Source organism: Chlamydotis macqueenii, chromosome 4 (assembly GCF_036417535.1).
Source record: "Chlamydotis macqueenii isolate bChlMac1 chromosome 4, bChlMac1.mat, whole genome shotgun sequence".
In the NCBI taxonomy this organism is placed as follows: Eukaryota; Metazoa; Chordata; class Aves; order Otidiformes; family Otididae; genus Chlamydotis; species Chlamydotis macqueenii.
In genome coordinates this window covers 54,727,538-54,752,340 of record NC_141559.1, presented here as the reverse complement: position 1 = coordinate 54,752,340, position 24,803 = coordinate 54,727,538, and the positions used below count along the sequence as shown (strand labels likewise).

The window sequence follows — 24,803 nt, the reverse complement described above, 5'->3', positions numbered from 1 at the left end:
CGGGAGCGCCTTCGAACAGGCCGGGCTCGGACGTGAGCTGCCGTCGCCTCCGTGGGCACCCCTGGCCTTCGCCGTGCCCCCCCGCCCCCGCCTCCCCTGGCCCAGTCACTGCTTGTTTGCAGTGGGCAAAGCCAGGGCAAAGAGGAAGAGAAGAGCTTTCCCGGTGCCGTCGGAGCTGCGAGGTTTTTTTTTGCGGGAAGGGCTGGCTCCCGGCGAAGGTTGCCTTTCTTTGTGCCTTTCATTCATAAATGTGAGCGATTCGCCTCTCCCTCTCTCTCTCCGTGCCTCCTGCTCCCGGCTGGCTCCCCGTCGTCCATCCAGCTCCCCAGCCCAAGCTGGGAAGTGGGGTACAAAGGACACGAGGAAGCCGCTAATTCGTTTCCAGACCAAACTCCCCGTCCATAAACTCACACTCTGACCGTGGACCCCGAGCCCGGCGCCCGACCCGCCGTCCTGGAGGGTCTGAGGAGGCAAAGCTCATTCATGAAATTGGGAAGGCTCGGAGTTTTCATGAAAGTATTTTGGGTTGGTGCTTTTTTTTTTTTTTTTTTTAAATTTTCTCCCCCTGCAGTGCAAAACTCCCCTCTTCCCCCTTTCCTCCCCCTCGCCCCTGCCATATGGCCAACCTCCCCCCTCCCCTGCGACGCTGGTGAAATCTGGAGGCAGAGACTGGCCCCCCTGCCTGCGTAAGAGCCTCCCTCCCGCTCGCCCGCCTCCGGACACGGGGCTGGGGGCGCCGGGCGAGCCAGGGAGGCTCTTACTCTGAAGGGGCCGGAGGTAGGAGGGGGGGGGGCTTCATTTCCTGACAGCTATTTACTTAAAGCAAATGATTAGTTTTGGAAGGATGGACTATAACATTGAATCAATTACGGGACGCGGTTTGTGAGACCATTACAGTCGGATCGGGAGGGAGGGCGAGCGCCAGCGCGGCTGAGCGGGGAAAGTCACAAAAGACGTGGACATATTTTGGATATTTTACAATCTGCAGGATTGGGGCTGCGGATTATAAAGGAGAAGGTAAGAGGTGAGGGGCAGTTTCCCCACCTTTTTCTTTTTTTTTTTCACCTTTTCTCCCGCTTTTTAATTTTCCCCTTTTATTTCTCCTCTCCTTTATTTATTTGTTGTTTGTTTGTTTAGGGGTTTTTTTTTGACCTTTTTCTTTTCCCCGATGCTGTGAGCCGAGCAGGGGGCTCCTTCCCGCGGGGGGCGCCGGGCAGCCCCCGCGGAGGGGAGCGGGGAGCTGGCGGCTCTGGGGGCCGTCGGGGCGGGCAGCGCTAATGACAAACACATTGGAGGCGGCGGGGGCCACCGCGCCGCGTTCCTGCCGCGGGAGAGGGAGCGACCCGCCGGGGCTCCGCGGGCAGCGGCCGTGGCCGGACGGGAGGGACGCGCACCCTCCAAGGACAGTACCCTTCTCGCATCCCTTCGCTGCCTTCACCCCGCTGCTCTCCCGTCCCTTCCCCCGCCCTTTGTTTTTCACCACCTTCCCTTCTTCAGACCCCACCTCACTCCCCCAGCCTAAATTGCCCCGAGATCCAGAGCGGGGGCACGCACACAACTCGCTCCCCCCCCCGCCCCCCAAGGCAACCCGATCTCCATCTCTGTGCGCCCCGTCTGTGGTTGTGTTTTTTTTTTTTTTTTTTTTTTTTTTTTTTTTTTTTCTTTTTCACGTCTCAGCGGAAAGGGAAGATGCTGAATTTAGGCAGGACGAGTACCTGGAGCCTTTCCAGCTTTACAGCCCGCAACGGGAACGCCGACCCTGCCGCCTGCCCCGCCGGATTGCGGGAGCCCACCGCCTCCTGCCCCGGGGGAGGGCAAAGTCTTCGCGGCCACCGTTTGGATTTTGTCAAGAGTTTGCAAACCTGCCAGCCTCTGCCAGGTTGGAGTCCCCTGGAAAAGTCCTAGGAGCGAGTAGGAAATGGCTTTTTGGCTGCCCGCGGCATTGCTCAACATTTTTGGACGCGGATCCCGCAGCCCAGGAGCCGTTCCAGAGAACAGGACTCGGACAGCTTTTTTTTTTTTCTGGAGCCGGCAGCGACAGATCGAACGGGGGACAAGCAGCCCCGGGGCGTAGTCGCCAGCCCCCCCCGGGGCTTGCCCGCATCCCGGCTGCGGGGCAGCGGCGAGGGCGATGTCTCCAGCCTCCCGTTTCCAGCCTGCCTCGACGGGATTTTTTTCGTCTCGTCTCTTGCAAACGCTCCAGCTCCCTGGCGCTCCTCCGGGGCGGACAGGGCATCGTCTCTGCCCGGCTGGCGACCGACGGACCCGTCTCCAAGGCTGCAGGCACCTCGCTCCCCCTTGGTCCCACAGCTCCGAGCTGGGCACGAAGTCTGTCCGCTCCGCCGAGGCTCCCGGACCCTGCACCCTAGGGGTCCGTGCCTCGCCCGACGGAGAGGGCTGGAGAAGAAGCCCTCGGGTCTCAGCGCCAGCAGAATTAGCCAGCCCTGGAGGGAAACACGGCTTCACTCTGCACCTCTCCGTTTCCACTGTCCCGCTTTTATTTTTCCTGGCTACCTCGCATTAAAAAACAAAACAAAACAAACCCCACAAACAACAACAACAAAAAAACAGACAAAAAAAAAAAATCCCGCTCCAGCTTGGCAAAGGCTTTCCCATTGTTACCCAGACAAACAGCGAAGTGGCGGGGAGTTGCCATCTCGGCTAGGCTGGCTCGTTGTCCCCCGCAGCCTTTGATCCGCAGCGGCTCCAGCCGTCGGGCCCCGCCGAGGCTTCCCCGCTCCCCGGGGGCTGCTGCCCGGGCTCCCCGCGGGCAGGCGGGGTCTGGCAAGCGCCTGCAGTCTGCTGGGGGCTGGAAAGTGCGAACGTAACACCCTCCCCATTCCCGTTCCCGTTCCTTCTGGCTGTAGGCGGCCTGCTGTCTCCCCGACGGGGCGCACCGAGGGAAATTGGGGGGCAGCTTGTTGTGCCCTCAGCATCTCTCAGGGCTGATGCAGAGCCCGACTGGGATCCTAGCTCGGCTGCCTTAACTTCGTGTCCCTAGATGGGGCAAGAGACGGGATCAAAGGAAGGAGACAGGCATCAAAGGTTCCTCTGTCATCGGCTGATCAAAATCTGAACTGTGGAGATCCGACTTTTAACTCTGGCTCTAGAAAAGACCAGGAAGGATCTCCCAGCAAGGGACTTCGGTTTTAGCTTCTAGTTAACAAAGAGCATTTTAGAAAGGCCCTCCGCTAAACAGCAGTTTAGCCAACCTCAAAGCTCGGAGGAAAAAAAAAAAAGTTTGAAGAAAAATGAGACCACACAAAGCACTGGGATTTAGGAGCCCACAAGCAAAGCAGCTCTCCCAGCCTGCAGGCGCTCTCTCACTGGTTTGAAATGAGACCCCTTGTTCTGGTGCCTCTCCAGGCACTAAGGGCAGAAGGCATCCCCGTCTGGCTGCCATCGGGCACTTGGGCCATCTTCACTGTTTTTTGCTGTTTGGTGTACGGGAAATCTTTGTGCGGCTGTGAGAGCAATATGTAGGTATTAGGTTTCAAGAAAGCAGGAAGTAATAAATATTTTAATAAAATACATCTCCACAGTACTACAGTATCAAGCTAGGATTCAAGTGCAATGTATGCAGACAGAAAAAGACTTGCTGGTTATTTCCAGCTAAACCAATTGGTCTATGAGAGTGAAAGGGATAACCTTATACTGTCGTTGCCTCGCTTGCATCTTTAGATCGTCGTGGCCACAATGACACTACTTCTGCATATGAACTCTGAAAATTTTAGTAGATGATGTTTGCTTCACTTGTTTAAAAGACCAGGGAATGACTTCTGAGAGGTTATTTTTCCTGGTGGTGGTGAGAAGTGCCGATAATTTTACAAAAGAAATCAAGTAAGCAAACAATCCTTTCTCTCCCTCTTGCCTTGCTCTCCTGCTTGACTCATCTCCTTCAAGCCAATAAAGCTTTGCCTGGGCACCCAAGGGAAAAGTCTGCAACAGCTAGGCTTCCTAGCTCTTGTGGTCGACAGAGATGGATTGTTTTTTTCTGTGCAATGCTTCTGAGTGCTTGAGTTGGGATCTGAGGTGTTCTCTGAAGATCCTGAGAACCTAAGTGAGACGTATTCCTGGGAAGTGCCAGTCTTTTGGTCTGTTTGCGGAGACAGTCTGGAAAGTCTTCTTTGGACCGAGCGGGGAAATTCAGAATTTTTGCTTTTCCCCCCCACCTTTAGCTCTTAGAATGGTGGAGTCTGTCCTTGAGGGTTAGGCTGAAGAATTGGGGTTGATTGTAAGGCTCATCGGGCAGCAGCCATCGCCGTGTGTCCCGCAGAGCCCAAAGCGCTCTGCAGGAGCCTGGCACAGGGCACTGATTATTGCTGCATACAGGCTATGCTGGATGCAAATACTTGTAAAGGGCTGTGGAACAAGCCTCATTTTACGAGAACATTTATGCCAGTCTTTTTGGTTGAAGAAATTTTCTTTTGTTGTTTGTGCCATTTCCCAGTGAAACCTTCAGACCCGCCTGTTAGCGCTGCGGGGCAGCTCTGCTCTTGTGGAGAACTGAGTTTGCATGTGGGAGTTGAGAACCAAGAAATGTTTCAAGAGGTCCTGTCTGAACATTTACATTTAGCTATATATGACATATACCATAAGGAGGAAATGATCCCCTCTTTTCTTGCACTGGCCTTAGCTCTTCCTGGAAAAGGTCAGTCTTCCCAGAAGGACAGACTGCCACTCTGACAAAATCACCACTGAAATTATCCAGCCGTCTCATAACAAGCATAATCACATCATTACGTGCCAAGATTTGCAATCCAACTGCTGTCCTATCACTTATCTAAATACAGAGCAATAGGGATTGGTTTGGTTTTATCACTTGCTTTTAAATCGGTGAACTAGCATGAAACGAAAATATAAGAAATTTGAATTTTAAGTTGATCCAGGAGACCCAGTTTTAGATTCTGTCTGCTGAGGAGACCAGCGTTGCCTTCTGCTCAAGAAATTTGGTTCGTTAATGTGGATCAACATTGCCATCATGTGGCTGAGGGGATGAACTGTAGTGACTGTGCTGCCGGCAGGAGAGAAGTCCGTTAGAGTCTCCAGTCTTCTGGTAGACGGGCTAGTTTTCTGCCTTGAAAGAGGTCTTGATTTACATCAAAATGAAAAAAACTATATATCGCTGGCTCTTCTTGGTCCACCATCCTGCTTTCTCTCTAGGTCATGTAGAGCAAGCACCTAGGAACAGCATCATTTTCTAAACACGTATTTCCATTGGCTTTGTGGATGTTGATTTTACTTTGTCTTCTATGGTGCAGTCAATGAAACCCTTCCTGGTAGAAAGCCAGCACTTGGCAGGGAGTGTTTGGAAGATTGACTCCTTGTTGATAACAGTTCTTCAGATGTTCTTTTTCTGCTTTTATTTTTTTTTTTAATCATTAAAGCACACAAGAGAGATACCAAAATTTCAGTCAGATCCTTTCAAACCCCAGTGATTAAAGATGCAATGACTGTTTTACCCTGGGCTGCCAGCCTCCTCTGCAGAGAGTTTGGCAAGCCCCTCGTGGCAACACCTAGCTTTCACTATACACGCCCAGGTTTCTATTTTAGTTAGCGATGTTCAAGGTATGCAAGGAATTAAGGTTGGCTCAAAGTTACGTTTATGTGTGCTGTCAATACTGGGCTTCAGCTTGCATAAATCTGCTGGCTCCAATGAGCTTACATCAGTTTATGGTTTGATAGAGCGGTGTTAGGAACTGACCCTGATGTATTTAGTCAGGGCTGAGATTGTGGTGACATAGGACAAAGAGGGCTGCTCTTCCACAAGGAAGGTAAAAAACACAAATAAGTGCGTACAAAAAAAAAAGGTGAATGTAAATAAGTGAAAACATGGTAAGTGTAGCTGTTTGATGCTGTGGGAATTAGGAGTGTGAAATTGTATCTGTGTTAAACCTTGACTCCAGCACTGACGTGTGAGGATATGCTCCAGATGGGACTCTAGCATGCTTAAGTCAGATGCACAGTGTAGTTACATCCAGTTCAAATAGATTTTGAATATGGATGATGGTGAATACTTAGTACATTATCCTGTCTTTCACAGTGAGGAAGTGTTGCTCTGGGTCCTGATGAGATTAGTGGGTCATTGAGGAAAGATCAAAGCTCTGGGTTGTGAAAGAATAGCCAACTGGAAGATGCAAATTTAGGAAGCCCTTGTGTTCTTAAGCTGCAACGGTAGGCACTCAGCTCTTGTTGATTTCCATGGCAGCCCAACCAGACAGCAAATTCAAAGTAGCACTTTGGAAATGCCACCACTTGTACTTCCATCTGTATAGCCATGGGTCTTCAGTCCTCACACACAGAGCTCTGCAACCATGTAAGTCCACTTCAACAGAGATTCTGAACTAACTTTGTGCTTTCTGCTTCTGTGCTGCACCAATAGTTGCATTGAATAGTTGCAAAACCAACACAAAACGAGGAGAGATCTGCCTTTTCAGAGAAAAAAGACAGAAGGAAACTTGATGGGCAGTGGAGTAACATTCATTGTCTTGTGGATCTTAGGAGTAGAGGAGTCAGATCAATAAAACCGACCATGGCAAGTCTTTCAAGATTTACAGTGGGTTGCTTTATCAGAAAAAAAAACCAGGATATAAATGTGATAAAAATGAGTAAAGAGGGTGAGACCGAGGGGCTTCTTTGATGTCCCAGAGTCTGTTATCAATGGGAGACAGATACGTAAACACATGGCAATTATTGCTAATTGAAGAATTGGGCAAAATGCCTTGTCTCTGCTAGAATGTTGTCAACTGAATTTCCAAAGTTGTTTGTAGGGGTTTTTTTGAGGCTGGTAGTTTGTAAGTCTTCTAATCGTGCTTCTGAGACCTTTATGTTTGAGTGGAGAAACAAATACTTTTTGCTTTGTAAAAGCGCGCTGTCTGCTCCACATGTTGCAGAGAGAAAGAGAGACTGGTTCAGAAACACTCCTTGGCATGTCGTAACCATTTAACTCCCGTATGGCACTGGCGTGGTCGTAATAACTAGAGGTACCTACGTGACTTCCTATCTCAGCATCAGGAGCTGAATACCACAGGGTAAATAGAAACTCTCCAGAACCTTTGAAAAGTAGTCCCTGTCTTGACACATCATGCTTTATTTTACCCCTTGGTCTGTGTTTCAGAGCAGGGGCTCTTCCGTGCAGTCTTTTTTAAAATCTACGTTGGCTTTGGGCCAAATCCGGTTACTGTGAAAGTCACCAACAAAACATTCGTTGATTTTGATGGGAGCAGGAGTTGTAGGGGCTTCTGCTTTGGAAATTATCTAGCAGGCTGATTGAGGGTTTTAAACAAAAATGTCATTAGGTGGCAGAAAAATTACATAGATGCTTATTGCCATTGCTGCCTCATCAAGAGTAGTGCCTGAGGATTATGTGTTTGAAAGCTGAAATTATTGCGTGTGACCTATGGCTCTCCACGCTGCTGGGGAGAAGAGATGCTCTGTGAATGGCAGTGCTGGCCTACAGTTTGTCGTGGATTTATTCTGTTAGAAAACTTCGGCATATGTTTTAAATAGTGTGTCTCTCGATCAAGGGAATTCTTGCTAAATAAGCAATAAACACTATTGTATTGCATTGTATTCAGTAAGCTATATATATATGTATGTACAATGGCAAAACAAAAATATCACTCAGGATTGTGCTATTTGTAATAAAAGTAGCTTTTAAATATGCTCTTTCTCCAATGAAAGCTGCAGAACTTATTGCACAAAGCCGTTGCATCCTGACAGATGCCTGTGAGGGTGCTGCCTCTGTGGGCTCAGTTTGGGAGGCTGCAGTGGGCATCGGAGCTGCCTGCAGGCTGTTGAAGAGAGGGATGCGCCAGGACTTGGCTCCTTTATGCTGCCGGTGGAGGGAAGGGGTTACGGTACCTAAGCTGCACTTCCCATGCTTGTTGTGTGTTGGTGGCCCCATGTACCCCTCGTGGGAGGTGGTTGCACATGTCTCCCTGGGCTGTGGGTGTGAGCTGGGGCGCCCGGGCCGTTTCTCTCGGCAGCACTCTGCAGAGTTTTGGGAAGCCGCACTAGAACACTGCGGGAAGAGGGGTCCTGCAAACTGTCACGCAATTTTCAGTCCATTAACTGGTTCCTTCTTGCCTTCTCCTTTCTGTTGCAGTTGTTGGTAGCTATGGCTACTTCCCCACGGACGTTCCTGATCCTGGGATGTTTTCTCACAGGTAATGTTCCTCAGTCCTCTAAAGCCTCTCCACCTCTACTTCTCTCTCCAGCTGCCCCAGCCCTGCCCCACTGGGGTTTCTCCTGCGGTGCGATGCGGGTGAAGCTGCCTGTGTGGGCTCCCCACGTCCTCCCACACCACACCACCTCACCACGCTCACCGAGGCTGCCTGCCCAGCCTCCCAACATCTGCTGGGGGAATGGTGCTGGGAGGGGAGGGCAGGGTTTGCCACAGGGTGCTAAATATAGAAAGGGCTTGTAGAGCAGGATAACATGTGCAGGAGCGAGAAACTGGTTTCAAAGACAGTCTGAATTCCTGCTGCCAGTTTCACAACCGTGGGCTTGTTTATCGTGGACTACCCTATCTGTTTTGTACAGGTTGTTTGATAGACTGAAACAGCAAACCTGATTCCCTGGTGAATTCACCATTTTTTTTAGGGTGTGGATCCTCTAATTTTCCTCCTGGAAGTTGGACCTGTGCTAACCCACCTACAAATTATCTAGGCTTGCAAATCTGAGCCTCTCACTGTGGATTGCATCTGAAAACCAGTGCCATCTACAACATCTAGTTCAGCGAATTACAGATTTATTTGGCTATAAACCTCCTGTACATTTTGGCTAGAGGTAGACCTGATGCACAAACTTTGGATCTAAGCCCTTGCTCCAGCCCTTTGGAGAAATAGAAGCCAGATGTGAAATGCAGGTGTTGGTCTTGGGAAGTGGTTTCTAACTTTCAGTTGTGAGCTTACTCGAAGGCTGACAGAGCTGCTGCTTTCCTGACCATTGCTGTAAGGACTTGTAAGATGCTGGTGACCCAACAGCCAGGGTGTGGGATTCACTTGCCTGCAGCAGAGCCGTTCCCAGGTTTGGGGCTGGGAAGCTGTGGTGTGGATTGGGAACCATCTCTAACTTCACCTCTGTCTTTCACCTCTTGATTTGACAAACAGAAGTGAGCAAACAAACACTTAACATTTCAAAGGGAAGCCTTTTGCCATCCATGGGCAAAGCCCTGGCTTTTAACAAGGGCAGATTTCCTGGAACATCAGCACGTCTGAAATGGTCAGAAAAACAGCTGCTCTGGATCCACTCTGCTTTCTTTCGCATCCCCGCACTGCGGCTGTTTGTGTTCATACGCTGTTTATTCGTGTCTTTTTGCAGGACCGTTCCTAACATTTTGCCAGCTTCCTCTGCCGACTATTGTTCCGGATAGGAATGAAATGGTGGTACAGCTGAATTCCAATTTCACACTCAAATGCTCTGGAGACAGCGAAGTGAGCTGGCAGTATCCAGTGACCGAGGGAAGCCACCGGATAGACATCAGACATGAAGAAAACAACAGTGGCCTCTTCGTGACGGTGCTTGAAGTAGGAAATGCCTCAGCCGCTCATACGGGCTTGTATGTTTGCTATTACAACCACACTCAAGTGGAAGATGGGGAAGTGGAAGGGAAGGACATCTACATCTATGTGCCTGGTAAGTGGGGGATGCCACAGCTGTACCAGGAGATTCAGATGGGAACGCTGAACCATGGATGTTCAGGAGAGGTGTGTCGCTGGTGGCATTTCACTGTCAGAGGAAGATTAATGACCCCAGGGCCGTTTCCTAATGTGTAAATCAAGACCAGCCCCTATGAGTCTGTGGATACGTTCCTCTTTCCTTCTATTGGTTTTCACTTTTTTTGGTAGGAGTTTTAGTTCTCAAGAAGAGGGATGAATTTACAACTTCAGAGCTGAGGTCTTCTGACCACCGGAGGCTGGGTTGTAGACCTCAGTGGCCAGATCAGCTCAGCTGTGGGAGCGTGTCCAGCCTTCAGGTTTACCTGGCCTCCTAGATGGGGATTAATGTCGACACCAGTCCTTTCAGGCGTGACTTGAGCGGATGTTTTGGGATGTGTACTGACCAAACCGGTGCCATGTCTGACACTAAAGCAGTTGCCACATGAGGAAGGCCATATCTCATTCTTAATCTGAATTAGGCTTGAACTGAAAACTGGAAAAAGCTCGTGTGTGCGCAGAGCCCGGGAAGCATAAAGCAACAGAGATGTCTTGGAGGTGGCTGTCACAAGGGAGAGTAAAATGAGAAGTGTTTTTGCTGACCATTCTGACGCAAGATTAAAATACAGTGCTACCATGCAGTGCCCTGTAATTTTCAAAGCAAACACAGCCTTCCCAGGCCCCGTGCCGCCTTTCTCCTTAGTGGTGGAAAACCTGTTGGACTCAGAAGAAATGGCATCCCTTCTTTTCGGAAGTGCCTATCTGCACCTTTATCCTCTCACCCCCTTGTTCTGACTGGAAATCCGTTTAAAGGCTTTCCACGCTTTCCATGGGATGAAGATTTTTGTTGCCATAGCTAAGCTGGGCACCAGAGGCTGAGCCACAACTGGCTGCCTTTGCAAAGCCCTGTCTGGATGTTTCCTCGGCGTTGGCTGGGGTTCAGGGGATGAATGGCACAACCGAGGGGCCAGGAAAGATGAAGCCAGTAGATTTGCCGTAAATATTTTGAACAGGAAACAAAAGGGAGAAGAGATTGCAAATCATCCTGCAAAACTACAGTATGTTGGGAAGGAGATGATGTCTGCAGCTGCAAGGAAGACTGTGGAAGAGGAAAAAGTCAGGAAGCAATAACGGCGCTTGTTTTAAAGGCTATTTTGCAGTGGCATTAAGTTTTTGCAGTTCACGATGTGTGATCCAAGGATAGCAATTCTTCCAAGACTTTTTCCTCCCTTTCCCACAACAAATGGAAAGCGTTTGTGTTCATTCCTGCAGCAAGATGTTTCAGCAGAGGCTGCACGCTTTGGCATATGTATCTCGACCTCCAAACAGCTCTAACCAAAGCACCAGAAGTTGTTGGTGGTGTTACACAGTCTTGTAACACAGTCAGTGAAGGAATATAAAGGCAAGAGATGGAAGATTTCTTCAAGAGGGCTTTTTGGTTTGGTTTTTAAAAGCCTCTAGACATCAGCCTACCAGATTTGCAGGGCAGAGGCACCCTGTAATTTTTTCCACTTGCTAACCATCAAGATGTCATAAATGCAGAAACATATCCTTTTCTCCAAATTATAGAGAATGTTTCTGTTTCCACTGTAAACTTTGTCTTTACAATTGTTTTTCCTGCAATGAATTAGGAGGGCAATGGGTGGCAGCAACCCACTTTAGCCAAGGAGGATTACATTGAGACTTCACACAATATCCTATTTTCACTAACAGCACACAGAAAACCAAACTAGGTGAATCCTGTTTCTGTTTTCAATTACAGTGGGAAAATGAATACATGGGGTTGGCAGTGTCTTTGGGATGGAGCGCTGTGTTTGGAATATTGCTACAAAGAGCCTGCCAGGGCAGCAGAAAGTCTATTGTTGGAGGGATTTGGATTGCTATTTATTAAATTTTATTATAAAGCTTCACACAGAAGCTTCAGGCTAGCGGGGATTATTTGTTTATTCCGAATGGCCAAATGGAGATCATTTGAAGGCTGTGCTTTTTAAGTTGGCTATGTTATGCCATTATGTTTTGAACCCAGACTTTAGATTGGCTGGGTAGGAAAGTTGGCATGTATTTTGTTGACTTTAAAAGAAGTAAAACTAGCAGGTGTTTGTTTGCTTTTTTTTTCTGGTTGAATACCATCTTTTGAAAACCACATACTGTGACCATAATTAACTGTGTCTCATAACTGTAATGTTGGACATGTTAGAAACACAAGAAGATAAGTACCTCAAACTCTTTTTGATGAAATGTGGCTTTAATGTGTTCCGCATAAACAACATGAAACTGGTTTCTACTTTTTGACATGGCAAATGTTTGGATTTTTCTTTCTTTTTACTTTTTTTTCCCTTGCACCAGTTAGGAGACAGCTACTATTACCAAAGGGGAAAAAAGTCTAATTGAAGAAGATGTGTGATTTGTACCAATAAAAGGCAGGATCTTTAATAATTTTTATGTGCAGTGAATGTTGCACCTAAGTGCAAAACTTTGTGTCATAAAAATAGGATGTTTCAGTCCAAATTCTTCCCTGAGATCTTTGCTGTACGTATGTCTTGAAAGAGGTGTCTGTGATAAAGTGAATTCATCTTTACTTTAGTCCCCAGCCATTGCATGAATGTTTTCACACCCAGAAGTTATTTTCTTGCTTTTTTTCACTTGATATCCTTTTGCCCTCACTGTAGGAATATGTCAGAACCAGATCTAAGGGACTAATAATACTTACCATTTTTGGGGGAGTGATTCTTCTGTGTTTTTCATTCTGCATCCTGAGTTGTCACAAAGGAGCCCAAGCCCTTTCGTGTTTTATGAGTAGGTCAAATGGCTGGCTACATGTCACATCAAATAGCAAAAATGAGATACCACATGCAATTATCATGCCCTACCTGTGATCTCTGAAAAAGTGGGGTAGTGAACTGTACTAATGAACTGTACTGTTGGTATCCAGTTCTTGTACAGGGACTTACCACAAACAAGACAGTGTAAAATTACCTCTTGTTTTTTTACAGACCCAGACATGCCTTTTGTTCCTTCTATACCAGAAGATCAGTTCATCCTAGTAGAAGAAGGTGATCCCACCGTTATCCCTTGTCGGACAAGTGCCCCAAATGCTCAAGTGACTTTAAGTAACAGTTTAGACAAGGTTGTCTATGCTTTCTATGACAGCAAACAAGGCTTCATAGGGAACTTCCCTGCTGGCTCATACACATGCAAAACAATGGTTAAAGACGTGGAGTTCAAGTCTGAGGAGTTCCTCATCTATATTTTAAAAGGTATTTATTTTTGTTCATTAAAAAAAAAAAAGACGTAATAATGTTCAGTCCAATTCTTTCCTCACACTGTAAGAGCCATATCAGCACCAGCATCACAGGGTTATATCAGTTATTTCCCCAATGATGAGCCTCTTGCTCCTCTGGCAGTATTTCCAGTTACTTAGTTGCTCGTTTACGTAGCAGTTACATACAATTTTGATAAGAATAAAGTGTCCTTAACCTTATCTCCTCTCCCAAATGGTTGCAAGAAAGTCCTTCCATAATCCATGTATTTTCATCCTGTTTGCTGAAATGTAACTTAAAAGACTGGTGTTTGCCAGTGACTTGAAATTGTTACGACTTTGGGTAGTCTGAAAAACAGCATGATTCAAATATTTTGAAAATAAGAGTTTTATTGGCATTGCTTTTATATCGAGTGCATTTTCACTGGGGCATTGGAGATACAAAATTCTAATTGAAATTTTATGTACGGATCATTTCTTTGTGAGGTTGAACTCGATGCCTGTACACTTCATGCTTTACATCATACAAATTGTTTATATCAGTATAAATCAGCAGCACTTTCACTGAATTTTCCAGGTAATTCCTCAGTAGGGGAAGTGAAATGGAAATCTCCCTGTGAAATTGCACCATGTGAAAATTGTGTACTTCTAAAAACAAAATCTGCTCTCTCTCTCTCTCCTCTTAGCTACTTCACAGCTGCCGGTTGAAATTGAAGCTCTTAAAACTGTCTACAAAACAGGCGAGACCATCGTAGTTACTTGTGTGGTCTTTGACAACGAGGTAGTTAATTTACAGTGGAATTATCCTGGGAAAGTGGTAAATATCTCTTTTTATTTTCTTTTTATTTTTTTTTTTCTGTTTGAATGTTTGTAGTTATTTATTGGGGAAGAAGGTGGGGTTGTAAAATATTCTCCTCTTCTCCAAATGAGGATGACCGAGGAGAGGAAACAAAGTAATTTATTTTACTTTTAGGTTGCCACAAAAGAAAGTCAGTCTCAAAAATTAGAGTTTGCTGTTAGTAAGTATGTAAAGCATGAGAGGAAGGTGAGGTGTGACTGGGAGTCCATCCTCTGAGGGAGGAATGCTGTCTCTCAGGTCTTGTGCTGGTTCAAAAAAAGAAATCTTGTGGAAATAGAAAGATCTAGGAATGTGTTGGACATCTGCATAGAGCTCTGCAGCTGAAGGTCTGAAGCTCTAAAATGGCTCTCTTAAACCCTGGGTTCTTTGCCGTAATAAAGAATGAAGAAGAATGAAATCCATAGTCTTAACTGTTCTTCATTATGGAGGTGTAAATTAAAATGACACTTGCAGTCAGTGTAATTACGCAGAAATTACACCTTAAAAGTTTTGGAGAACCCTGGAAATTTTCAAACTGACATAACATCCTTCTGCAGTGAAAATTTCTGTTTAGTGAAACTTGGTTAGAGCCAGTCCCAGTCGATGGAGAATTTCAGAGTATCCCATGTAAAAAGTCTGGTCACTGGAGAAATGGAGTAGTTGAAGTGTATCTAGCTGTGACCCCAAATCCTGCCTTTTATTTAAGTAAGTTAAAAGCTCAAGAGGAAAAATGAGTTGAGAAGGTTTTGCTCTATTTTCCATGTTACTCATCATAATCTCTGCCATAGGCCACCTTTCAAAACTTGCCCCAGCATAATTTTGTTCCAGCCTCTTGTGATAACAAAGCCTACCATTCTCACCATCCTTCTACTCACAGGAGTCTTCTCCTTGCCAATAAAATATTCTTGATTTGAGAGCAGGAAGAACATAGCATCTAGCAACTAGTTACTTTTTGTCTGGCAGAGGGGGTAAAAATTCACCCTACTTCGTGAGAACTGAACAAAGAAAAGCCAAGTGGCATTTATGTCCAAGGAGAAGGTAGGACATAAGCAGTGAAATGTTCTTTCAGGCTGCTCACCCAAATTTTGAATGGTATTTTTTTCGAGTGAATGAAATACGAGCTCTTAACCTCTTCACCCTTCTGTGCCTGCCCCCCAAAAAGTGGTTTTATAGCCACATCTTTTGTGCCTGTGGCTGAAAAATACATCTCTGACTGAGGAAACAAGTCTTCTACCGCACAGGGTTTAGATGGTTGCTCTCACTCTAATGGCATCCTAGATCCTCAATGGTATGCTTTCAGTTCAGTTATTTAAGTAAGGTTTTTGTTTTTCCTTCTCCAAACTACAGAAAGAAAAAGGTCTGATAAAACTTGATGACATCAAAGTCCCATCGCAGAAGCTGGTTTACACCTTGACCATTCCTGAGGCATCAGTGAAAGACACAGGGGATTATGAATGTACTGCTCGGCATGCCACCAAGGAGGTTAAGGAAAATAAGAAAGTAGTCATTACAGTTCATGGTATAGTCTGATTTTAGTGTCCAAAAATTATTAATGCATTGGAAAACACCATTCTTGGAAAATGCTGCATAGCATTGCTTATGCAAGGCTTTTTCATTTACAGACAAAGGCTTCGTTCATCTGGAGCCCCAGTTTAGCTCTCTGGAAGCTGTCAATCTGCATGAAGTCAAAAACTTTGTCGTCGATGTGCAGGCATACCCAGCACCCAAAATGTACTGGTTGAAGGATAATGTGACTCTGATTGAAAATCTTACTGAGATTGTTACTAGTTCCAACAGAGTCCAAGAAACAAGGTAAAAATATTCTTCTGCCCCTTAGTTTGCAATGTTGACTTGAGTTTCTCTCCTAGAAACCTGGGCACTGCTCCTGCTCTCTCTTTTCACCTCAGTTTGTTGCTTCTTCCTCAGTGGCATTTAATAATAATTTCTTTGGTTTCTACTCCAGAGGGCGATGCCTCATCTGCCTCTTCTTATTCTCTTTATAACATCAACGTCTCCAAACCATAGAAATCTTGGTTTCTGAGCACTAAGCTGCTTCAGTCCCTCCAACATATCTGCACACCAATAATTTCTCTCTGTTTCCAATAATACCAGTGGTTTTGTCAGATCCCTGCAGAATATAGCTATACCCTCTTGTTTCTCAGTTGTATGTTGGTGGTTATTTACCACTTGAGTAACAACTTCAGTTAAAGGCATGCTAGAAACGCTGGATGTCACTGCTTTATAATCTCTACATACCCAGATTACATGTTGCACCAAAGTGATTTTACTTGATGCCCAATTTAAAAATGCAAACAAAACATCTCATTTCTGTAGGTTTCAGAGCGTATTAAAATTGATCCGGGCCAAGGAAGAAGACAGCGGGTACTATACTTTGGTTGCTGAAAATGAAGATGAGATTAAAAGCTACACCTTCTCCTTGCTGATACAAGGTAAGGAGCCCCAAAGCCTTGCCCACTAGAACTGATGGCACACAGCAAAAACTTGATCCACTTACACATCGGATTGCCCGGAGTGTGGAGATAAGAAAGGCGTGAACCGGGACGTTCAGAGGAGTGTGTGCATGCTGAGTCCTTGGAGCTCTCCTACCCTGATCCTAGCTTTCCCTTCTGCACTGGCCTTGAGCCAAAAAGAAACTTTATCCTCCTGCCTAACTTATTCCAGCTGACAGCGGAGGATGATAGCTCTTGTAGTATGACATGAGGACGTGGCATAACCGCAGCGCTTCCTTTTCATGGCCTTGGCCTAGGATCTGCTCTGTCCTACAGAACAGAAGGATCTCCTGGATAAGCCTGGGTCTCTAGCTCTGGTGTTTGGCCAAACACCACCTGCCCTGCTTTATTTGAAATCTTAGGCTTTTTTTTTTTGTAGATCCTGACAAATATTTTAACAAATTCCTGATTCCTTCCCAGTTCCAGCCCTGATCTTAGACCTCGTGGATGATCACCACGGCTCTGCGGGTGGGCAGACAGTGAGGTGCTTGGCAGAGGGGACCCCGCTTCCTGATGTGGAATGGCTGGTTTGCAAGGACATTAAAAAGTAAGAGGAGAGGGTGCTTTCTTTTCCAAAATATGATGTCTTGTGTCCTTCATTAGATTAACATTATTAGTTACCGTACCACGTTTTCCTCATGAAGGGACAGTAAGCTCTAGATAATTTTCTTCTTTTTAGAGGCATGTTGCTTGTGTTTCAAGAGAGGTTGTCAGTGCCCTTCCTAGTGGTTGCAGTCTGTAGAAGACACAGCGCATCAATTCAGGAAATTTTTCTTATAACAACTTTGTGTTCAGTAAGGCAACTCAGCAGATTTCACAGTCCTGGTTTCAGTATGGATCTCGAGAAGTAGCTGTCCCTCCGTTTAGGGAGTTCTTATCATTTCACAAATAGCTCAGTCTGCCTCATTAACAATCCTGCATGCTTCTAAATTTTCTCTTGTCATTATTTCCCCTTAATTCTAATGTTCACCTTCAAAGTATTTTAGACACATGGAGTAATTACTCCCTTTTTTGCCAGTTGTAGACTTGCTCTTTCTGTGGCTGCTGGGAGGCTGGTTTTTCCCTGGGAGGTTATCCACCAGGGAGAGGGAGGCCATGCATGGAAGAAGGCTAGAAGCCCTGGGCACCTTCCAGCTGTGTTCTGCTCCTGTTGTGCTAAAACGTCTTACTGCCTGGCGGGACAATTGTCCTCCTAGCCCTGCCCCAGGGAGCCTTGCACCATGCTAAGGATTCATGGAGAAATAGAGATCCATCCAGTCCTATAACTGTTTGGGATACATAGTGGCACCAAGGTCTATCTATACCGGGTCTGCTGGGCTGCATTGTCAGGCCCTCAAAGCAGCAGCAGTAATAAGGATCAGAAGGCAAATTATTCTGAGGAAAGAAAGATGTAGGTTTTTCATGGAGACAGCCTTAAGCATTTCTGGTCTTTAAAAGGATCATTGTCAGAAGAAAGTTGCAGGGAAAGATGCTTCTTGTTCTGCTCGGTCTTCTTTATCCATACCTGTACCCAATGCCCATTTCCCCTGTTACTCTTCTCTGTAGGTGCAGCAATGACACCTCATGGACACTCTTGACTAACAATATCTCTGATATACACATGGAAGCCCACTTGGATGAGAAAAACATGGTGGAAAGCCAGGTGACCTTCCAGAAAGTAGAGGAAACCGTGGCTGTGCGATGTGTGGCGAGGAACGACCTTGGTGCTGTTACTCGGGAACTGAAGCTTGTGGCTCCCAGTGAGTTTGCTTTCTTCCTTCCATGAAATTACAGCAGCCAGTTTGATCCGTCTCTAACACACCTCCGTTCAGTCTTAATAGATAAAAATACAAATTGTTGCAGATAAAAATAAATGAAAATGGAATTTTTTCCACCCTGGGACATCTGAGAATGAGACATTCTACAGGTCCTTATGTTGCATCTGTTTTTTTGCTTATTGTATGGTTCCATGATTCATTTTATCACTTTATGGCCACTGCCTGTGGGATGTTCCTCTAGACAAGCTCTGCATTTCGTTTTGAAACAGGAAGGCAGAGCAGCTCTGGGCTTGGCAAGACTTTACAGTCACCAGCCTCAGGAACTGCTACTGCCACATCTGCAGGACACAGGAACTGCGGTGGTAGGGGAGGTGGATGTCTTATGTGTGTGTCACGTTCCTCATGGCTCAGGAGGAAAATACGGTCTGTCTTTTTACTCCACAGCCTTGCGATCAGAACTAACGGTGGCTGCTGCAGTTTTAGTGCTGCTAGTGATAGTGATAATTTCACTGATTGTCCTGGTCATCATATGGAAACAGGTAATGTAGAAAGGTATTTCAGCTTGGATGCTGAGCCCTGCTGGGTTTTGATCTGCTCTGAAGTCAGGCACAGGACTAATGGTCAATTTTGCATTCAATGTGCTTTGCAGAAGCCGAGGTATGAGATAAGATGGAGAGTCATTGAGTCTATCAGCCCTGATGGCCACGAATACATTTATGTGGACCCAATGCAACTGCCCTATGACTCCAGATGGGAGTTTCCTCGAGACGGGTTAGTGCTTGGTAAGTTTCCCCTAAGGGACTAATCTCGTCCTTCTCTGTGGAGGAGGACGATTAAGAACAACTCTGAGATCTCTGCTACTGGGATTTGCGATGTAAGTTATGGCTATGAAGTTCAGAGCCTCTCTCTACCTGTCTTGTTCTCTTCAGTTCTCCTTCTGCATCTTCTTCTTCTCCTACAGTGGTGTCAGCCTTGAGCTCCTTGTGTTATTGTCTCCTGTGCCTCCGCCCCAGCTCTCCTCCACACGCCCTGTGTGCAGTGCCCACCTCCATACAGCTTAGGGGGTCTCTCCCAGTGTTAAATCCCCTCTCAACACTCACTTCTGCTAAGGCACCCACAAGAAGTGTGTGAGTGTTTTTTGTTTGCAAGATATTTATATAATTATCTGCAGAGGGCAAGGGAAATCTGTGAGTAGTTATGTAGTTTTATTAAAAATATTTTTAAAATTATTAACCTGTGCTGTGCACATATCAGTGCTGAGTAACTGCATAACTTATTTTTGTGGCTACTGTCCTTCTTCCTCCCCCTTCTGCTTTGCTTTGTTATTCCTGCATTGGAGTTCATACAGTATTCAGTTGTAATTACTTCTTCAAGACTGGCCCCATCTGTCAAGTATATCAGTTGAACGTGTAATGACTGTAGACAACTTTAATGTTCTAGCCAGGTAATGCTTTAAATATACAAGGCTTCCCTCTCTTGGAGGTATCTGCGCACCAAGTTGTATCACAAAATACAGGATAAGAAGATGAAATATGGTTTTTGTTTGATATATTTTAAGAAACGTACGCCCCTGGTCTTGTTCCTTCCCCATCACAGAGAAAGAATTGATGTTAATTCTTGAAAGAAGGAGCAGAAAAATTTCTGGTTCAGGAATGATGTCCTTTAATTAAATTCATGTTGCTAATTGAAAACTAGAGGAGGGTGGATATTTAATAGAATTATTTTATTACTACTCAGACTTTAATTATATGCCTAAATAGGATTTGTCAGATCTGAGTTGTTAACAGACCACCACTGTGACTTTGTCTTCCTCTGACTCATGAGCACCAGCCTCCTTCAATGCCTTCCTGTTTACAAGTACAGTCAGGATAGTCAGTGCTTTAGAAACTAACGCTGCGTGTCCTTTTGTCGATCTGGATTGTGCAAGTGTTCTGTTTGATACGGTTAACATTTACCCGCTGGCAGTTTTGCCCTATGAAGTGCTTGCTGGTGGGGACCTCTTTTGCTTCTAGGGCTGACCATTCTGCTTTGTGCGGGTTTCCGCTTATTGAAGTGGGAGATGGCAGCAAAGCAATTACACCTTTAGCTCAGGGAGGCTCTGCAGCAGGATACAAACCCATTTCGGCTCATTCAGATGAGCATTTCCCATCCTAGCTGTGTAAGCCAGCTGGCATGTATTTGTTTTTCTAGCCAGTAGTGCCTGGAGTGCAGTGCTGTGTCAAATGCCAACTCTGAGTGTTGGCTGGCTGGAGTTTCAATTGGTAAATTCAAGTTACACTGCAAATTTCCCTTTGCTATCGCCCCTCCACGATGTACATAGTGCACTGCTGTTTACAGCAGTTGGCAGCCAGCACAGGACTGGGAAACACGTAAGGGAATGAGAAGTGTGGTAGCGCAGTGACCTGCTGGCATGCCGCTGTCTTCTCCCGGCTCTGCTGAGGGCTCGGCAGGACCTGGACCTCCTCCTTCAGCTGAGACTTTCAAGGAGCATGGTCCAAGTGCTGCTGTTTCTTAGGGTCTTTGGGTGGCTGTCAAGAGGCAGCAGAGTTGCTCCCGTCGCTTCCCAGCAAGCCACCCATTTGTCCTGGTGGCCTTAATAAAATGGAATGTTGGTCTGACACAGAATCAGACCCATCCCCATTTGCAAAAGGCAAGTGTAGATTCATACAGCATTCAGGGATGTGGTACCTAATTTCTCATGAATCCAGAAACTGGATGTAGATTATAAAGCTTGAAACTTATTTGGCTTTCGGTATAGACCAAGACAGTAATATTTAGTTTGGGTTTTCCTGATCATCCCAGTTCACTTTTAGCCAAAGAAGCATCCCATTGAGAAAGTTATGTCTGGAATAAATTCACAGACTTCACCTTTGTGTTTGCGTCCCACCTGAGTAGAAAAACAGCACCTTTCCGACAGGCTTAGCAGATAAGCTCTGTGGATGAGGGACAGAGGCTGAAACAGCTCTCATCCCCACGCATGGTTCCTCCATTAGTTTGAGGAGCCTTGAGCTGCTGCTGCGTCTGCACAATCCCTCTGTGGTGGAGAAGCAGTGCTGCTCCTCCGGCGGGCAGATCGCAGCAGTGCCTTTATGCTAAGAAAAGTAAATGCATACTGTAATTTTGGGCTCCCCTGAAGGCCTTGATATCAAGAATGTGGTGGCATTACAGATGCCTCCAGGTCTTAAGCAGTCAGCTCCCACCTGGCTCCAGATTTCAAGTGTAAAACACATGGGGCTCAGGCTATGTCTGTGGAGTGGGGTGAAAAGGGGAAAGAGCAGCCATCGCTCCCCGCCACTCCGGAAGCACTCTCACCATCTCCACATGCACCCCGGCTCAGTGGAGGTGATGGAGAGGGAGATGTGCGCCTCACGCTCAGCCGACAATGTGGTTTGGGGGGGAATTGGCGTGCGAAGACAAGAAGATCAAGGAGCATCAGCAAATGCCATCACATTCTGAAGGGCTGCATCCTGTCATGTGGCTCCCAGACCATTAGTCTGAAATGTTTCAGGGGCTGAATTTCAGACTCAGGTTGTTTGAATTAGTCTGAAATTTAGTGGGAAGATTTCTCACATCCTGAGTGGAAAGAACAACCTTTGGAGCTGTCATACCACAACAGGAGCACAGGAATCTTGAAAAGAAATTGCGTAGTTTTTGTAGGCATGACAAACTGCACTGTCATAGTCTTGGAGAGGTTCTTCAGTGGTAACTCAGCTAAGCATACTTTAGCTATTTCTTGTGCTTGTAATGATGCAGACAGTTTTTGGCGGTAAATTTTCTTTTAAAAGCGTGGATACAATAAAAGTGGGGGCTGTAGCTAAAGGATAACAGAAACGTATGGCATTGCATGCCAGATAACACCTTCAGAAGCGTAAAAGGTGGCAAGTTCAAACTGCAAACGAACCTCTAAGACAAAATGCTGTATATCTCCATAGTAAAAGCCACTGCTTTTTCTTCCTGTGCTGAAATTTAAAAAGTAACGTGAAATAAAATACAGAGCTTGTCAGGAATATGAAAATATCCTGGCATCTGGAGTTCATACACGGGTTTGTTCACTGAGTAAGCATTGCCTTAGTGAACTTGCTTTTCAACATGGAAGCTGCAAAATACAGTATTTTGGAGTGTGTTTGTGCAACTCACATTTCTCTAAAATCTCACTCAATCTGTACACAGTTCTTCTGCACACAGGATCCATATCAGAATATGGAATATGATAATCCAATTTTTTTTTGTCTAAATTGGTTTGTGGGGAGAATAAAGTGCGTATAAACATTAGCCATTTCATTATGGTGCTTGAAAATCTGCAATAAAATTTATTCAAGCATATGAAACACACTTGTACATTAAACTTCAGAGAAGCTTCCCCTCATATGGGACCAACATGTGTTTCAGCTTCTTGCAGATCACTGATGGTCCTGCCTCTTTCTAAATGTGCTACCGATGTGCTTCAGTCTATTTTTTGCTATATATATGCAGCATTGATGTAACAGCCTGAAAGTACAGCTAAGGAGTTCAATTCAGATTTTTAAGTAAAGGGCACAAGTGCACGGTAGTCAGGTGCTGACTGAGGCAGAGAAGTCATCTTAATCATAGCAGAATCAGTGTCTGGAAAGGATAAAGTGAGGGTGGCAGGACAGAGTTTGAATTTGAATGAGTTGAGTTGCTCCTCAGAGTCCCTTTCCTACAAGCTCCCATGTGCAGATGAGCTCCTGATCTTTGCTGGTTTTTATTTAAGAATTGTACTTAATGACAGCATTTCTTTAAAATATATTTGCCTTTTTTTTTGCTTAACAACAACAGTAATAATTATAAATGTTCTGGCTAAGTGAGTGTGCTCTTTCCACACAAGAATTGCAACCTGCAGAGGAATGGCAGAGGGAAGCAGGGTGAATTGCTGTTACTTGCTGAAATGAATAATGCTCTCCCTTGTGTTCAGGTCGAATCCTTGGTTCTGGGGCATTTGGAAAAGTAGTCGAAGGGACTGCCTATGGATTGAGTCGCTCTCAACCGGTGATGAAAGTAGCTGTGAAAATGCTGAAACGTAAGTTGTTGCAGTTCCATTTCCCAAGCTAGATAGGGCATGTTCCCACAATCATTGCTTGTGTGTATATAGATTCCCCATATCTGAAGTTGAAAATGAACTGTGGAATGACTGGAATTTAGAATTGTACTTTGGATTGCTTCATGGCATTTCAAGACTGGAAGTATCCAGGCTTCTGAAAACATCCAAAGTTTGGTTTTAGCTGCATGGACCATAGCAGCCACAATAACTCAAAAAAAGATAAAACAACCAGGAATGTTTGTGAACAAACAAAAGCAAATGAAAGCAATACGACAAAGAAGAAATTCATGTGAGAATCTTAAGCTCCCATGAGAGCTGAGAATCTGATGCAGTGATTCTGGAGGAACTATGAGGAGCTTTCTTGTGTTGAAACTAGCAGCTTGTAAAGGGCCTCTTTGCCACCTGGGCAACTCACTGCACCCCTGGAGAGGGACTAACAGACTGGGTCAGCTATTGATCTGCATCAAATGAGTCCCTTATTAGTCATTTGTGACTCCCTTCCAAGTCTGAAGAAAGCCCCTTGTCAAGTAAAGGACACAGTCTTGTCTTCTTCAAGAAACCATGGTAGCGATGCTCTAATGAGGCAAGCAAGGAGAAATTATGTGTTATTGTGAAAAAGGCGATTGCTCTCACTGAGTGGCTGGTGTGTTTTTTTCAACAGCTACAGCTAGATCCAGTGAAAAACAGGCGCTCATGTCTGAACTGAAGATAATGACACATCTCGGCCCCCACCTGAATATTGTGAATCTGCTTGGAGCTTGTACGAAATCAGGTGGGTTTGGCTGACAAAATGGAGGTTTGTTGTGGAGCCATCACTCACTGTTTAACAAGCATACAAATTTCAAGTGAAGGATTTAACAATAAATATAAACAAACCAAAGGTTTCACAAACCTACTTGATATTTGGTAGTAGTTGCATCATAACTTGGTTAATAAAAATGTATTAACCATAATTTTTAGAGTTTGGTTTTTTTTTTTAATTCCACTAATCAATGCATTATTTTGCTTCATTTCATCAGGTCCTATTTACATAATCACTGAATACTGCTTTTATGGTGATTTGGTGAACTACCTGCATAAGAACAGGGACAATTTCCTGAGCCGACACCCAGAGAAGCCAAAGAAAGATTTGGATATCTTTGGGATGAACCCAGCTGATGAAAGCACAAGAAGGTGGGGGAAAAAAGAAAAAGAAAAAAGCAACTTAAGGAAATGTCATTACTAACCCTTACTTTAGGGAGGGTTTAGAGCCCTCCCTAATTCTTCTCATGAGACTTTTATTTACCAGGTTTCATAGATCTGGGAATGTGTCGGCACTTTTTGTTCAGTCTGCCTGACATGTGTCCTAGATCCATGTTTCCCCTGTGTAGAGATGCCTGAGTACCAGGACCACCATGGGTTCTCCATAGACATCCCGAGGTGCCAAAGAGCATTCTATCAATAAAGCACAGCCCAGTGTTCCTCTTTTCTGTAAACACATCTTTTTGCTGCTACCCACTCAAGTTTTAAAAGTAAAATGCCACTATCTGGTTTCCTTGTTTCCCTGCTTGGGGGGTTTTCACTGTTTAAAACTCCTTCCTTTCAAGCAACCTGTCAGAGTTTGTCCTCTAAGCTCACGTACTCTCCTTTATCCACCAATGGCTTAACCAATCTCAATAGTTTCCTTATGGCTAATACTCATCCCATAGCTTTTTCCAGATGACGATGGAGGAAGCTTGTCC

At 45.4% G+C, this 24,803-nt stretch overlaps 1 protein-coding gene across 1 annotated transcript in view; it reads left to right on the top strand.

Moving 5' to 3' along the window:
* Positions 1-881: 881 nt before the first annotated feature.
* PDGFRA (platelet derived growth factor receptor alpha) overlaps positions 882-24,803 on the top strand; it is a 34,466-nt gene continuing 10,544 nt past the window's right edge. Inside the window, exons 1-15 of the mRNA XM_086747244.1 lie at positions 882-1,017; positions 8,108-8,168; positions 9,325-9,639; positions 12,653-12,916; positions 13,605-13,735; positions 15,104-15,275; positions 15,379-15,568; positions 16,091-16,206; positions 16,687-16,813; positions 17,812-18,005; positions 18,468-18,562; positions 18,673-18,805; positions 22,957-23,061; positions 23,744-23,854; positions 24,102-24,255. Of these exons, the coding sequence (XP_086603370.1) occupies positions 8,120-8,168; positions 9,325-9,639; positions 12,653-12,916; positions 13,605-13,735; positions 15,104-15,275; positions 15,379-15,568; positions 16,091-16,206; positions 16,687-16,813; positions 17,812-18,005; positions 18,468-18,562; positions 18,673-18,805; positions 22,957-23,061; positions 23,744-23,854; positions 24,102-24,255 (2,156 nt within the window). The 5' untranslated portion in view covers positions 882-1,017; positions 8,108-8,119. The remainder of the gene's footprint in view (positions 1,018-8,107; positions 8,169-9,324; positions 9,640-12,652; positions 12,917-13,604; positions 13,736-15,103; positions 15,276-15,378; positions 15,569-16,090; positions 16,207-16,686; positions 16,814-17,811; positions 18,006-18,467; positions 18,563-18,672; positions 18,806-22,956; positions 23,062-23,743; positions 23,855-24,101; positions 24,256-24,803) is intronic.